The 15,330-nt window shown below is 37.0% G+C and overlaps 1 protein-coding gene across 1 annotated transcript; it reads left to right on the top strand.

Moving 5' to 3' along the window:
* Positions 1 to 636: 636 nt before the first annotated feature.
* Positions 637 to 15,037, top strand: LOC103702804 (transcription initiation factor IIF subunit beta-like). The gene is made up of 6 exons (XM_008785371.6): positions 637 to 1,083; positions 9,286 to 9,394; positions 12,626 to 12,756; positions 12,855 to 12,929; positions 13,506 to 13,655; positions 14,282 to 15,037. Exons 1-6 carry the CDS (start codon positions 865 to 867, stop codon positions 14,399 to 14,401), a joined length of 804 nt encoding a protein of 267 aa, XP_008783593.1. The 5' UTR covers positions 637 to 864; the 3' UTR covers positions 14,402 to 15,037.
* The last annotated feature ends 293 nt before the right edge of the window (positions 15,038 to 15,330 follow it).

Genomic DNA, 15,330 nt, shown 5'->3' on the forward strand with positions numbered 1-15,330 from the left:
TGCTGCAATCCAGCAAATTTGGAGAAAGAAAACTAATTAGAAATTTTTTTGATGCCTACGGTGATTACGAAGGGTTAGCATGTAAACATTCATTTTTATACCAGCATTATGCATGCATAAGAGATTATTAATATATATATATATATATATATATATATATATATATATATATATATATATATATATATATATATATATATATATATATATATATATATAGTTGTAAAAATTATGGAAAGATTTGAATGCTTCATTGCCCTACATTAATTTTCAATATATTTTTCGACAAGTATTGCTGCTTATTTCCATTACATCATCGCTCGGCTCATCGGCCCAGTACAGCAGACGGGGATTGGTGCAGAACGCGGATTATATAACCGACAACTCTCCACATCACCACTCAACCATCCGATGTGGCAGTCTAAGATTGGTGATATGGGAGTACACGGTCGGGGTCCCGTGAATCGCCTATCCACTCACCGACTTCCACCAGGGTCGGTGAACGTGAGCGGTGACATGGCAGATGACATGCGGCATTGTTTTCCTTATCAATTATTCGGCGATTCGTTTCCCGAATTTTCATGAGCCACCGACCACATTGCCCCTATAAACAGCTTCCGGACAGCCCGTCAGGCCGTGCGTCGCGTTTCCCTGCCCTCCCCTTCCTCCTCCGCCTTCCGCCTCTGGGCACAGCGAAAGGGAAAAACCCTAAAAAACCTTCAAGATTCGATTGGGTTCGATTAGAGCGCATCAAATCTTCGATTCTCTCGGCTCTCCACACAGAACGGAAGAACAACAACAAGAAGAGAGAGGTTGGGGCGAGCGAGACTAAAAAGAGAGAGAGGAGGAGGAGGAGGAGACGAGATGTCCCTGGACGACGACGGGAGGAACGTGCTGGAGACGGGGAGGGCGGATCGATCGGTCTGGCTGATGAAGTGCCCGCCGGTGGTGTCGAGGTCGTGGCAGTCCGCCGCCGTGGCGGCGGCTGCCTCGTCTTCCGAGGCCGGCCTCCCTCCCCCCGTCGTCTCCAAGGTCGTCCTCTCCCTCGACCTTCTCCGTCCCGACGAGCCCTCCTCTCTCCAGGTAAGCCCTTCTCCTTTTTTATTTCCCCACGCATCCAGGGCACTCCTCTCGCTTCTTAGTAATTGTTGTTTTCTCTTTTCTTCCTTGCGTGCAATTTGGTTAGTTGCATCCCGATGAAGAAATTGTGGCAGAATTGATTTGAAAAATTAGGCTAGTTGTATTGCTATTCGTGGTTACAATCATCGGTGGTGGTGATTGAAAGAATTCAAAAAAGGAAACTAATGGGTGGAATAGTTGAACCAAATTGCTGTTGCTCTTACCAAGGAAAAAGATGCTGTTACTTATGCTTGAAGGGCAGAGGCTTGCTTACCAAAGTCTTTATGATTAGGTTCTTATTCATGATTTCAGTACTGTTGTGAATTTGAGCGTTTTGTTGCCCATTTTTAGCAGTGTAGAATTTGTTATCGGAAATTGCCTCCATGAATTTACAGGAAGCATAGGACTCATTACAATCAGGAAGCTGTTGTTTGGTTTGGGGATGGTGAAGGGAGAATTTAGAACTCCAGGTGGCTAAAGACAGTGAAGTGAAAATGAAGGAGGTTGAGGAAGAAGGTTTAGTCGGCAGTGCAATAGGTGTCGATGCAATTACTTGTGGTCTAATTTGGAAAGCTTGTGGAGGAATCATATGCCTCCTGCCTTCAAGTTTGTTGCCAATAGCATGCCAGACTAAGGGGAAGTTGTGTACTACAATGTGGCCATTGATTTTCAACAGTTCCTATTCAACTTATGAGTTTGGCTTTGATTCTATAATTGGTGGTTCAAAATTGTTCTCAGTGGGGCATGGCTTTTTATTTATTGCTCGATGTAGACTTTTCTTGAGTTAATTTTTGATTTCTTTTGATGATAGGACCCAAAAATATAATGTGTCATAAAACTTAAAAGGATTTTTTAAAGCCTTATATGAGTGGCCTGGATTGATTATGGAATAGTTCAGTCTTTTGCAATAGGTAAGCATAGGCATACGTTAATATTGTGCTAATGATATTGCTTTGGAACTCTCTTTTCCTTTGCGGGTCCTTTGTCCTTGTTAGACTCCTCCAATTTTGTTAATATAGATTGTGTCATAAAACTTAAAAGGATTTTTTAAAGCCTTATATGAGTGGCCTGTATTGATTATGGAATAGTTCAGTCTTTTGCAATAGGTAAGCATAGGCATACGTTAATATTGTGCTAATGATATTGCTTTGGAACTCTCTTTTCCTTTGTGGCTCCTTTGTCCTTGTTCGACTCCTCCAATTTTGTTAATATAGATTGTGTCATAAAACTTAAAAGGATTTTTTAAAGCCTTATATGAGTGGCCTGTATTGATTATGGAATAGTTCAGTCTTTTGCAATAGGTAAGCATAGGCATACGTTAATATTGTGCTAATGATATTGCTTTGGAACTCTCTTTTCCTTTGTGGCTCCTTTGTCCTTGTTCGACTCCTCCAATTTTGTTAATATAGATTGTGTCATAAAACTTAAAAGGATTTTTTAAAGCCTTATATGAGTGGCCTGGATTGATTATGGAATAGTTCAGTCTTTTGCAATAGGTAAGCATAGGCATACTTTAATATTGTGCTAATGATATTGCTTTGGAACTCTCTTTTCCTTTGCGGCTCCTTTGTCCTTGTTCGACTCCTCCAATTTTGTTAATATAGATTGTTGGTTGGAGAGTTGTTAACACATATTGGTAACTTGGTGAGTTTTGATCTTAGTGATGTCCCTCGGATGCACCACATGAATTGGATTCTAGAGGTTTAGAGATCTAGTAGTTTAGCAATAGACAAAACAAATAGAACTATAATAGGAGCATAGTAATGATCAAATAACTAGTTGAGAGGACCAAATTGGGGAATTAATTGTCTCAAACCTAGACTTGTGGTATTGGCCGTATTATCCCATAGCGGATGCACCATAAGAGTAAGGTACTGCTATGGTACAGCGGTTTAGTAGGGTACCAAAACTGAAAACAGCCGGTTTCGCCCAGTTTCATGTTATACAGAATCATGCTATCGAGTTTCGGGCTATAACATGGTTGGGTACGAAAAAAGAATCTCTTGACCTCATGTCGGTATGGGAGCTATATTGTATTGTACCAGATGCACCATACCATACTAGTCTGGTACTAGTATGGTACCCAACACTGGTACAACGAACCATGTCTCGGACAAAGTATTGGATTGCTTAGTGTGTTTCTCTATTTATTGTCCTCGAAGGTAAATCTAGTAGGATGATAGACAGCCTCATGTATGGGATGGTTTGTTTATCAGCAAATTTAAACCATTGTTATGTGAAAAATTAAACTTAGATTGGAATATTTAATGGTGATTTTGGTTGTGATACTTATCATATGAAGGTGAATGAAGTTACTTCAGGACCAAGGTCGGCAGAATTGTCCCGAATTGCTCGGTTCGGGACGTCCTGAGCCGCACCGGCTGTAGACCGGGACGGTTCTGGTAAAAAAATCAAAACGTCATCGCTGGAGGAGGAGAAAAAGGAAAGAGAAGAAAAGAGAGCGAGGGAGAGGGAGAGGGAGAGGGAGAGGGAGGGAGGCCGTCGGAGGCCGGCGCTGGTGCAGGTGGCAGAGGTTGCGGCCAGACTCTTGTGTGGTTCAAAACAGGGGTCCGGTTGCGGCCTCCGCCACCTGCACCATCGCCAGCCTTTGACGACCTCTGCTGGACCAAACAGGGGTCCGGCCGCGGCCTCCGCCACTTGCACCAGCGCTGGTCTCCGACGACCTCTGCTGCACCATCGTCGGCCTCCCTCCTCCGCTTGCTCTCTTTTTTCCTCTCCCCCATGATCTCCTATGTCGGTGCAGGCCTGGCACAGTATGGTGCAGGCCCGTACCGACTTGTACTGTCGGGCAATTGATACGGTACCTGTACCGGCACAGCAGAACTTGTTCAAGACAATGTAGCTGTGCATCTATTTTGTGGTTGGGTACTTGGAAAATGTGAAAAAGTATTGAATAAATGATCATAGAGAGGGGACAATTTGAAAAGCTTTTAAGGGTTACCTTCCTACCAATTAAGCATGTGCCTGCTTTTCTATCTTTGTAGAAGATTTAGAAATCTTCGTCAACAAAAAGCTACTTAAATTGCCTAGCAAACCAAAGAGTAATTAACTTTGCAAGCATCGTGTAATAAAGAAAAGGCTGGTGGCATAATGATTGTTTGACAACTTGTGTCAGTGACAACAAGGTCCGCCGTACCGGTCCGGATCGGCGTACCGGTGGCCGGCCGGACCGGTACCGTACCGGTCCGGACCGGTACCGTACCGGCCGTTACCGCGAGCCAGACATTTTTTTTTTTATGTTGTCTCTGTTGGATCTTAAATTAAGTGAAAATTGATGTTTTTTTATTATTTTTTTCATGATTTTTGATATTTTTATATTTAAATTTAGGGTTGAAATTTGAAACATATATGATGCATGATTGCATGTTATGTTTTCCTCTCGTTCCTGTTTTTTTGATGGGAAGAAAGTGGCCGGCCACTTTCTTTCCCATCAAAAAAAAAAAAAAAAAGCTGTGGCCTCGGCCACAGCTTTCTTCCTTAAAACCACGGCGGGCGCGTGGTTTTTAAAACCACGGCGGGCGCGTGGTTTTTAAAACCACGCGCCACGCGGTGGTTTAAAAACCACAGCGCGTGGCGCTGTGGTTCCCAAAAAAAAAAAAAACCCTGTTTTTTTTTTTTATTTGAAAGAAGTGGCCCACGGCCACTTCTTTCTTAAAACCACGCGCGGGCGCGTGGTTTTTAAAACCACGCGCCCCGCGGTGGTTTAAAAACCACAACGCGTGGCGCCGTGGTTCCCACAAAAAAAAAAACGGCTTTTTTTTTTGTTTTTGAAAGAAGTGGCCCGTGGGCCACTTCTTCCTTGAAACCACGCGTGGCGCGTGGTTTTTGAAACCGCGCGCCACGCGTGGTTTTTGAAACCGCGCGCCACGCGGTGGTTTTTGAAACCACAGCGAGGCGCTGTGGTTCCCCCCCCCCCCAAAAAAAACACCGTACCGGTGCGAACCGGCCGGTTCGCACTGGTACGAGGTCGGTACCAAGCGGTACTGGCCGGTATCGGCCGGTACGGTCTCCGTACCGGCCGGTTCACAGAAGAAAACCGGAAAATACCGGTTTTTATCTGTGTCCGGTACCGGTCAGGGACCGGCCGGTACGGGCCGGTACGGCATTCCTTGAGTGACAATATCTTGTCATACTTCTTAGATTTGGTGGGGTATCAGTTATGTCTATCATAGTCAACTGCGACATTTAAACATAATCTGGGGCATGTTCATGGATTCAAGCTGAATAGTAGTCTATGAACTCTTATTAGTTTAAACTTTTCAAGATCTACGTAGGATTATGTGGATAAGGAGATTAATAGCTGTTAAATTAGTTTCAGACGAGGGGATTATCAATCTAGTTGGTGCTTATGCACTACAAGTAGGTTTAGAGGAGAGGCTTAAGTAACAATTTTGAAAAGAAATGGATGAATTGATGTAAATTATTCCTGAAGGAGAAATGACACTTATATCCGGTGACTTAAAATGGGACTGAAGGGAAGAGCAATATCGTATATGAGAGCTTACATGGAGAATTTGGTTTTGGAGATAGAAACTTAATGGGAGATTCAATTCTTGAGTTTGCAATAGCTTATGACCTAGCAATTGCAAACACATTTAAAGAAGAGAGATTCAATATTTTTGTTTGCAATACATTTAGTAATCTTTAATAGTGGATTAAATTTGTCACAAAAAGATTACTTCTTCACAAAGAGAAGAGGAAGTTGAATATGTAAGGATTGTGAGGTGATACTAGGAGAGAATTTAACTACACATCATAGGCTACTTAAATTATGTACTAAGTGTAAGAAAAAAAAAAGAAATTGATAAATGTTCAAAGGTAAGATGTTGAAATTTAAAAGGATAAAATATTATATCTTTTAAGAATAAATCATTAAAGGAGAGAAATTGAGACTAAAGTATGGGACCAAATGGTCAATTGTATTAAAATGGTAGCTAAAGATGTTCTTGGAGAGTTAGAAGGAAGAAGATATACAAATAAAGAAACTTTGTAGTGGAATAATAAGATATAAGAGACAATTAGAATAAAATGAATTCACTTTGAACAATGGTTAAAAAACAGATAATGGCTAGGATTTTGTAAGACACAAGAAAGCTAAAAAAGATGCAAAAATACAAGGAAGTAAGGCTAAATATTTAGCATATATAATTTATACAATAATTTGGGTCCAAGAAAAGTTGAGAATTAAATTTATAAAATAGCTAAAGCCAGAGAGAGGGAATCTAAAGAGCTAGAATAGGGGCGAAACACCATTTGCAAAATGGGCATAGACTTCGAATAGGCTATACCAAACCATCTTGTGCCCATGTTTTGGGCATATTCTATTCGATGTCTATCTTGGAGAGCTTTATGCCCACCCTTCATGCCACCCTTTTAGATCATACCCTTGATTTTAATCTTATATATTGTTAATTATACTATATAAATTATATAATGACAATCAATATTATGATTATAATATAATATAATATATTGTATTAGTATTTTTAGAGAGAGATGTAATATTATTTGTATAATAATATGATATTAATATTAAATAAAAATTGTAATTAATATGCTATTATTATAGTAATATTTTTGATAATACCAAATATTGTATTATATAATATTAACATTATAGTAGTATTGTAAAATATCAATTGCTTAATTTTATTATAGCCATATAATTATTAATAATAATAGTATTAACAATTTTTATGACATAGCATGATTTATAAATATATAATATAATATAGTATAATATGATAATATAGAGTGATATTAAAATTATATTAATTATCAGTTATATATTATCAATCATATTATATATAGTATTACGAGCATAAAATATTATTGTTCTTTTGGTACCATAGTAAAATAGTAAAATAATATTAATATTACATTATAATATCCTAACATATCATGATATGTTTTGATAATTATTAATATTGTTAATGGGAGATTAAAATTTTAATAATAAAATAAAATAATATTAATTATGATAGTTCTTTATTACTGATATTCTGATATAATCATTATACAAAATTAGTAGTATGTTATAATATCATCTGCTTACCATAGTAGTAAAAAAATAACAATTTTATTTTAATATATAATTGTATTTGATATTAATATAGTAGTTAAAATATTGATATTATAATACAAAATATCACTATATAATTTATATTTATATCATATTCTTTAATATAAAGCTTATTCTTAAGTATTGATATTATATTGGAAATGCGGATGAGCTTTGACATGATGATAGTAAGGTTGCTCTATTGTGACCTAGATGTCATGAGTTTAAAATATGGAAATAGTCTTTTTGCACGTAGGGGTAAAGCTGCATAGATTTGACCCTCTCTAAATCTTGCAATGGCGGAAGCCATGCGCATTGAGCTGCCTCTTTCATTATAACAGCAAATATGGATATTATCATATAAAGATGCCATAACACTATTATTATATTATATGCAATATTTTCTTTAATATTAATTTATATTCAAAATATTAATTTTACTATATAAAATATACTATAACATGTCAAGGGTAGTTTTGTCATTTCAAATATTGGCAGATTACTCCATTTTCAGCTTATTCTAATAATTTTGACAATCTAAAGGAATCTGGCATAAATATTTGGCAGTGCTATGCCACATGGCATAACTTTATTCCTATTTTCCTCATGCTCCCACCAAACACCACCCAATAACTGCTACTTAGCTATAGATGCAATGAATAATATCCTTTTAAAGGGCATGATGCTGCTTGAACCATTGTAGTCATCCCCTTTTTTACCTATGCAGTTATTTGTCACTGCAGCCTTTCTGAACATTTTCTAAAAAGATTAGCCTTATGTGGTATATTCATCAGAAGCTCAGAAGGGACTCATAAGATTCCAAAACCAGATAAACTTCTTAAATGGGGAATATTAGTTATTTCATATACAGGGGCATGAAAAAACAACAGTTGTGTAAGCAACAAATACCCCCCCCACACCCCCCCCCCCCCCCCCCCCCCCCCCCCCCCCCCCCCCCCCCCGCGGGCGAAAAAAAAAAAGAGGAGAGAACTTAAAGAGTAAGTAGCTTCAGTTATCGAAAACTCAAAATTTTATGGTAGAACTGTGAGATTCATTAATTACAAATTATGTTGATAGGAGTTCAGTTACTTTAGAATAATTCTCTGAACCATTCTGCCAATAAAAGGAATCACGTATATATTTGGAAAAATGTTGTGATTTTATGACTATGCACAAGAAGTCATACTGCTGCAACATGCTCTGATGTCCATTCTGAACTGACTAAAATCATATCTGTTCTGGAATTCTCCAAGATAATGAAAACTACTACACTTGAGAATGTGATATGGATTATTATGGAATTTTTACTATATTATTGTGGTACATGTTATTGCTACTTTATACAGGATTGATGGAGTGAAGCAACATACCAGAGATGTTGATGTATACTGCATAAAATTCAGTGGCACATTCATGGCACTCAACTTATTTAGCAGACTTTGTGCTTATAGATGTATAGAATCAATAAAAATTTGTTATATGTTGATCTTTATATGAAATGCTCAAAGTTGCTGGTGAGCCAATTTATCTTCTTTGCTTGTATGACATTATATATTCTGCTATGGTGATCTTTTCGTATCAATATCTAGATCACTTTTGTATACTTACATATTATAATTTCAGTACTTGCCAGACATGACTGCTTAAATGTTAAAATCAAGGTTTTATATACCGGGCCATATTGATCTATAATAGGTGTATCATATTGGTAGGGAACCCATATGGCATAGGAGCTCGATACAATACTGTACCAACACATGGTATAGGTACTATTCCGACTTAGCACCTTTACCATGTGTCAGTATAAGGCCTTTTTGTGTCGCACCATAACAGTATGGGTCGCGGTAGCAAGACATAATATCTTGTTTTAAGTGACTACCTACTTGATCCTAAGTTTGATATTGAAGCTTTAAAAAGATATAGTTATTTGTATCAAAAGCACAGGAACTCTTGATAATTCTGTACACCATGCATGTGCTCAATACTTTTTAGTTGGTTTCATCAATCTTAACGGATATTTTACATCTCAGTCACTCTTTACTATTCTTTTCTAATAGATTTTTTTTTTATCTTTTTGTTGACAGTTCAAGATGGAAATGGCTCAAAATGACTCAAGCAATACACCCAAGAGTTACTCCCTGAATATGTTTAAAGATTTTGTTCCAATGTGTGTTGTTTCTGAATCTAACCAAGGTAAGGATACAATGCTAATTGTGCATTTGTTTGCTGTATATTTATGATAAATATCGGTTTGTTTTCTTATGACCTAGGGGCTCTTTAAATAATTGAAATGTTTCCTTTCAGTGGCATTTTTTATGCCTTCAGAAATCATCATATATTATTCTCTATTCAGCTCAAGACCATGTTGTAGTATATATTGGCATATTTAGCCGATCTCTTTTATATTATACTAAACATTTGGCACATGTCACATAGTTTAGTCAGTTGTCCCATTTGAGAATACGTAACATTTCATGTGATGTTAGTCTGCTAACACAATATCAGAGATGTCACCCATGATGCTTTCTGGGAGATGAATTGCATTTTTTCACTGAACGTACTTGTTTATCCAAGTGCATTGCCAGTTTCTATAGTCTGTTTACAGTAGCTAGCTTAGCTTGCTCTTGTGCGGCTTGATTTAGCTCAAAATAAATGAAAGCTAAATAGTTTCAGGTTACAAAATCTGCAAATACAATTAATCGAGTGAATCTGCCCCCAGGATATATGGCTGGATATATAGCTTATCATTTTATCAAGTGGGCTGTCAAACAAGTTTAGGAGAGCTGTGAAACCATGACTACTAACCATGGTTGTTGGTTAATTATCATAGAAACAAGAATAGTATGAACAAATTGTCAAGCACAATACTTGAGAGTGCATTCCTTATGAAAAGATTCTTCGTTGTTGGCAAGCATGAGGGCTTGCGCCCAAAATGGGAAAAAAGAGTCTTGAGTGCTTGCACATTTTCGATCTTGGAATATAGTCTTTCCAAGTTTATCAGCAAAAATACTCTTGCCTTCTGCAGTATTTCTGTATCATGTGTACGAGGGTAATATCCTATCAGAGGGACATAACTTTTGGTGACTAATCTCCTAGGTGTAGGGTTTGGATTTTGGAGAAAAAATCACAAAATTTCTTACATTGGAGTGTTTTAGGTATCACATTTGAGTTGATCTGTAGCTTCATCTCGTTCCACATCCATGTAAAAATCTGCAAATCTTCATTATTCCACTTCTCTATTTTACTTCACTTTCTTTGGGTGGAATAGAAGTGAGACTAATAACCCTACAAATTTTTAACTTGTATAAGCCCATTGCAGATAAATTTTGTTTTTATTGATGTAATACGACTTTATTTCCTTACTTCAAATGCATATTTGATGAGGTATGTGGACATTAAGATGCTTATCTGTTGAACTTAATATTGGACTTTTTTTAAAAAAAATGCTAAGGAAAAAACTTTTAGTAATTGGAGGGTGCAGAGAGCATACATGCATATGTACGTATTTATATACATACATACATGTATGTGTATATGCATGTATGTATGGTGAGATACCAATGACCCAATAAATGGTCAACTTGTATGAGCCCATTGTAGATAAATTTTGTTATTTAGTTTTATTGATGTAATAGGTATACAACTTTAGGTCCTTATTTCAAATGGATGTTTGATGAGATATAATGCACATCAAGATGCTTATCTATTGAACATAGGTATATGATTTTCTTTTTAAAAAAATTGCTAAGGAAATAAACCTTAGTAATAGAAGGGTACAGAGAATGTATGTACATGGATATGTATGTATGCATGTATTTATGTATGTATATTGCACGATATTATGTATGTATATATGTATGCATGCATGTATATTACAAATCTATGTGTGTGTGTATATTTGAAATATATTTTGTAAATATCATACACTTAGGTGGAAAAATAGCACAGGTGTGCTGATGTGGGTGGGTGTCAAAGGAAGGTTGACATTAGATGAGAGATCAAGCGAATTGCATGCATAGGCTTAGGTGGATTTGAGGAAAGGGGAAGTGTCGATATACATAGGGGGAGAAGTGGAGTAAAAAGGTTGTGGGGTGGTGGAAGGGAGAGGAAGGAGAGGGGGGCCTTGGGGCTGGAACCAAGGTGAGCGGACTTGACTATGACCAGTAGATGGAGTTAATAGGTGGGGAGGTTCTGTGTAGGGGGTAATGAAGAAGAGGGGAGAGCATATGGGAAGGGAATTGGGAGGATGAGGTTGTGAGAGGCTAGAGCAGTATGTTTGGGTTGGGGTAAGAGTTTTAGGATACTAGGTCATCCATGTCAATGAATGGTCCAAAATCTTTGAAACTTATCATGTTGTGATATGAGGCTTCAGGTCGGGCTTGGGTCAAAAGTATGTTCTTTACATAGGCTTGCAGCTCTTTTGCCCCTCAGCCTGGTCTCTACCTAGAGCCAGCCGAAGCTTGCTAGCAGACCTATGAATATAAGTGAACCAACTTTATAATTGCATCAATATTTTTCCTCTTTACATGGTCCCCTTTGTGCGCCTAAGAGTTATTTTCGTAAAGGAATATATTTTGTAAATATCATACACTTACGTGGAAAAATAGCACAGAAATTCTCATTTAGCCAGTCTTGAGCAAAGATATATGTGTAGATATGTATATACGAACATATTGTGATAGACTTAAGACTGCTTTGATAGCATGTGTAGTTTTTTAGTTGTATGGATCTTATATAAAGCCTCAGAGGAAGAAAGCAGTTACCTATATATTTGCTGCCCAAAAAAATTTCTGGAGGCGGAAAAATATGGATTATAAGATGAGAAAACAAGTGATAATATACTGCCGAGCTTGAGCAAAAAAACAGATATAGAAAAATATGGCTCGAGAAAACACGAATATAGAACAGGTCGCCTAACTTTTGCTGTGAAAGGAATACTTTAGGGGCCTGCTGTCTAACAAATTTTCCAAACTGAGATAAAAAGAACATGGGATACTTGCAGAGATGATATATGGAAAGCATATGACTATGTTATTTTCCGGTTCCTCTGTTTCTCACTTTCTTGTTGAAACAAAAGGTAATTAGACAAATCTTATTATGTTAGTGCTAGTCAATTCAAAATTAACTCTTTATTCTTAGAACATTTGAATGTTGTTATCCCTGTATTACTTGAACATATCAGTTCATTTTTCGTCTTCATGGGATCGTGTCATGCAGTTGCTTTCTATTTCTGGTGTACCAAATTGTAGAACTATGGACGGAAGTGTTTTACAGTGCCATAGACACAATTCTGACAATACTAACGAAACTTATACTATCTCTCCTCATTATTCTTGTTATATGATTTCACTTTCATATGTTTGTTCCTTTTGCTGAGACCTTGGTGATATAATCACTTTGAAAGTAAACTGTTATTTGTCATAGGGAAATTTTCATTGGAAGGAAAGGTGGAACATAAATTTGACATGGAACCTCATAGTGAAAACTTTGGGGAGTATGGTAAACTGTGCCGTGAAAGGACCAACAAAGCTATGATAAAAACTAGACAAGTGCAGGTTTATATCTTAATACTATATTCTGCTTTTTATGGGTTCCCTTTAAAACTTGCATTTTCTTAAACTGTCCTGATTTGTTTAAAAATTTACTGGATTAGGTAATTGACAATGATCACGGAGTACTTATGAGGCCTATGCCTGGTATGGTTGGCTTGGTTCCATCTGGTTCTAAGGTATAATAATATTTTCGAAAATTTTACCTCTCATTTATATACTAATTTTAGATTGGTGAGAGGATATTTTGTGGTGTGACATGATGTGAATCTTATCATAACTGCTTTCATATATGAAACACACTGGACTAGACATAAACTGCCTAGATATTGGCACATTAGTCCTGAGGTAAGTATTGCTCAGGTTATGTCAGGCCAGGTTCGATGTGCAGAGCTGTTTTGTAGTAACCTGGTCAGTTGCAGCAGTTATTAGTTTTGCCAGACCTTGGCAACTGACCCGGTTTCCAGTCTGACGTGATATTTATTCTGGACCCTCTCTCAATAATTTGTCTCCGGGTCAGAAATTTGTTTCTCCTGTCTTACCTGAAAGGCAAACATATACATCACATATACTTGTATATGTATATATAAGCTCATATGTGGATTGCCTTGATATTTTGTGCTTGTAACTCCGATTTGAAGATTTTGTATTGCATCTTGTAAACTTGGATCCCAATAATGCCAATTATGTCCACTTCCATGAAAGGTGTTCTATATTTTATTTGTTTGTTTATTTATTTGTATTGTTTGTACCAGGACAAGAAGAAGGCAACACCAACAAAAGGATCTGATGTGAAACGAACACGTAGAGACCGTCGGGAACTGGAGAACATTATCTTTAAACTCTTTGAAAGGCAGCCAAATTGGGCATTGAAACAGTTGGTACAAGAGACAGATCAACCTGAGGTATATTCTTGGACTCGATATTCAACCTTTTTGTGTAACGGAGATGAAAGTTTACCAGCTGAATTCCTCACCTTTATATGAAATATAGCTGGGCAGTATTTGGATTTACTCTGTGATGAGCCTTGAAAAATGTATCAATCTAGCTGTTTTAGTTTATTAGTGATGTTCCGTCAAAAAAAGAAAAAAAAACACTCTTGACACAAAAGATGGGACATATATCTCAAATAAGTAGGAAATGCTGATATTTCCTTTGGCCAAGTTAGGACCTTCACACATCAGATCATTATTTTAGTAGCTGATGATCAAACACTTTGATCTTTATAAGGTTAATTTGTCATAACTTTTGGCAATCACTTTTTTGCTTGTTCGGTTGGTACATTTCAAATTTTAAGAAACACATGAATAATGATGGGACTCTTTGTTCCTGTTGTGAACTTGCTGAGTAATAATCACCTTGATTGGTGACTATCTTCTGCAAATTGTAAATATTTTTTTGCATGCATTGGCTTGTATAACTATGAACGGCAAGCTGATTTCAACTTTTTAAATTTGGGATGCTTGTATATATGTGTTTCCATGAGACCAGCCTTTTCACATAGTTTTGTGACTGTTATTTCTCTCTGCAGCAATTCTTGAAAGAGATACTAAGTGATCTCTGTGTTTACAACAAGAGAGGACCAAATCAAGGGACCCATGAACTTAAGCCAGAATACAAGAAATCCACTGAGGAAGTCGATACTGCATAAGATCCATTTTGTTGCTTCCAGAATGCTTGTGTGAACCATGATGCTCAAAGATGAAAAACCTTTTTCCTCAAGAACCTCGCATATGATGACCATTGATTTCTGCTTGAAACAATATTCGCTGCAAAAGAAATTGGTTAATTTCAACTTTTCACCATACAAATTCAAGTGCTCTCGTAATCACTCTGCAGACAGATGTACCGTGTTTCCTTTATCAGTTACAACAGATCCCCCACTTGGTGCAACCATTGTTGATTGATGCAAAGACATTGCTGATAGTGTGATTTTATTAAGTTTCTATGATTGGACGGCTACAGAAAACGACTGGAAGTTTAGTGGATCCAAAAACGGTCATATGCTTGAACCTTTTTCTTTGAAATTAGAATGTCGAATTGAATTTTGCCATCGTAGTCATGACAAAACTTTGAAGTCAGGCTTTAGAGGTATTTTATTGCAGGGAGAAGAATCTCTTTTGTTTTTAGAGATGTGAAACAAAAATACGGCTCAAGAATTAGTTCTCCATTTTGTCCAATGAGAGTCCTGATTTATATCTAAGAATAGTTGTCTATTTGGTCGTATTTTGGTGTTGCTTGTACTTCTGAATTAATTCCCTATTTGGTCCGATGAGGCTTTTTTTTTTCTTCTTTTGCATGTATGTGTGTGCATGTGGGCACATTTCTATTTTCATCACCAATACTATATTATCAATCACCTTCTGATAGATTTGAAAATTTCAAAGGTTCTTTGAACATTGACATGCTGCATAAATTCATCTTATCTAGAGAAATAGATCGACTTGCTCATAAATTGAAGTGGTTGTGAAGGTTTTTAAACAAGGGTCAGCAACTCAATTAGAGGTCAGCTCCTTTTACTGGAATTGGAATTGGAGTATGAGCAAACTCTTCGTTGGAATCAGCATGCAATTAGTGGAA

Source organism: Phoenix dactylifera, chromosome 6 (genome assembly GCF_051530095.1).
Source record: "Phoenix dactylifera cultivar Ajwa chromosome 6, Ajwa_hap1_PhDact_Kaust_v1.1, whole genome shotgun sequence".
NCBI classification, from domain to species: Eukaryota; Viridiplantae; Streptophyta; class Magnoliopsida; order Arecales; family Arecaceae; genus Phoenix; species Phoenix dactylifera.

Coding starts and splice junctions, on each gene's coding strand:
- LOC103702804 (XM_008785371.6), top strand. CDS start 865: ATGTCCCTGGACGACGACGGGAGGAACGTGCTGGAGACGGGGAGGGCG. Junction 9,395..12,625: donor TGTTTCTGAATCTAACCAAG/GTAAGGATACAA, acceptor TATTTGTCATAG/GGAAATTTTCATTGGAAGGA. Junction 12,757..12,854: donor TAAAAACTAGACAAGTGCAG/GTTTATATCTTA, acceptor TTACTGGATTAG/GTAATTGACAATGATCACGG.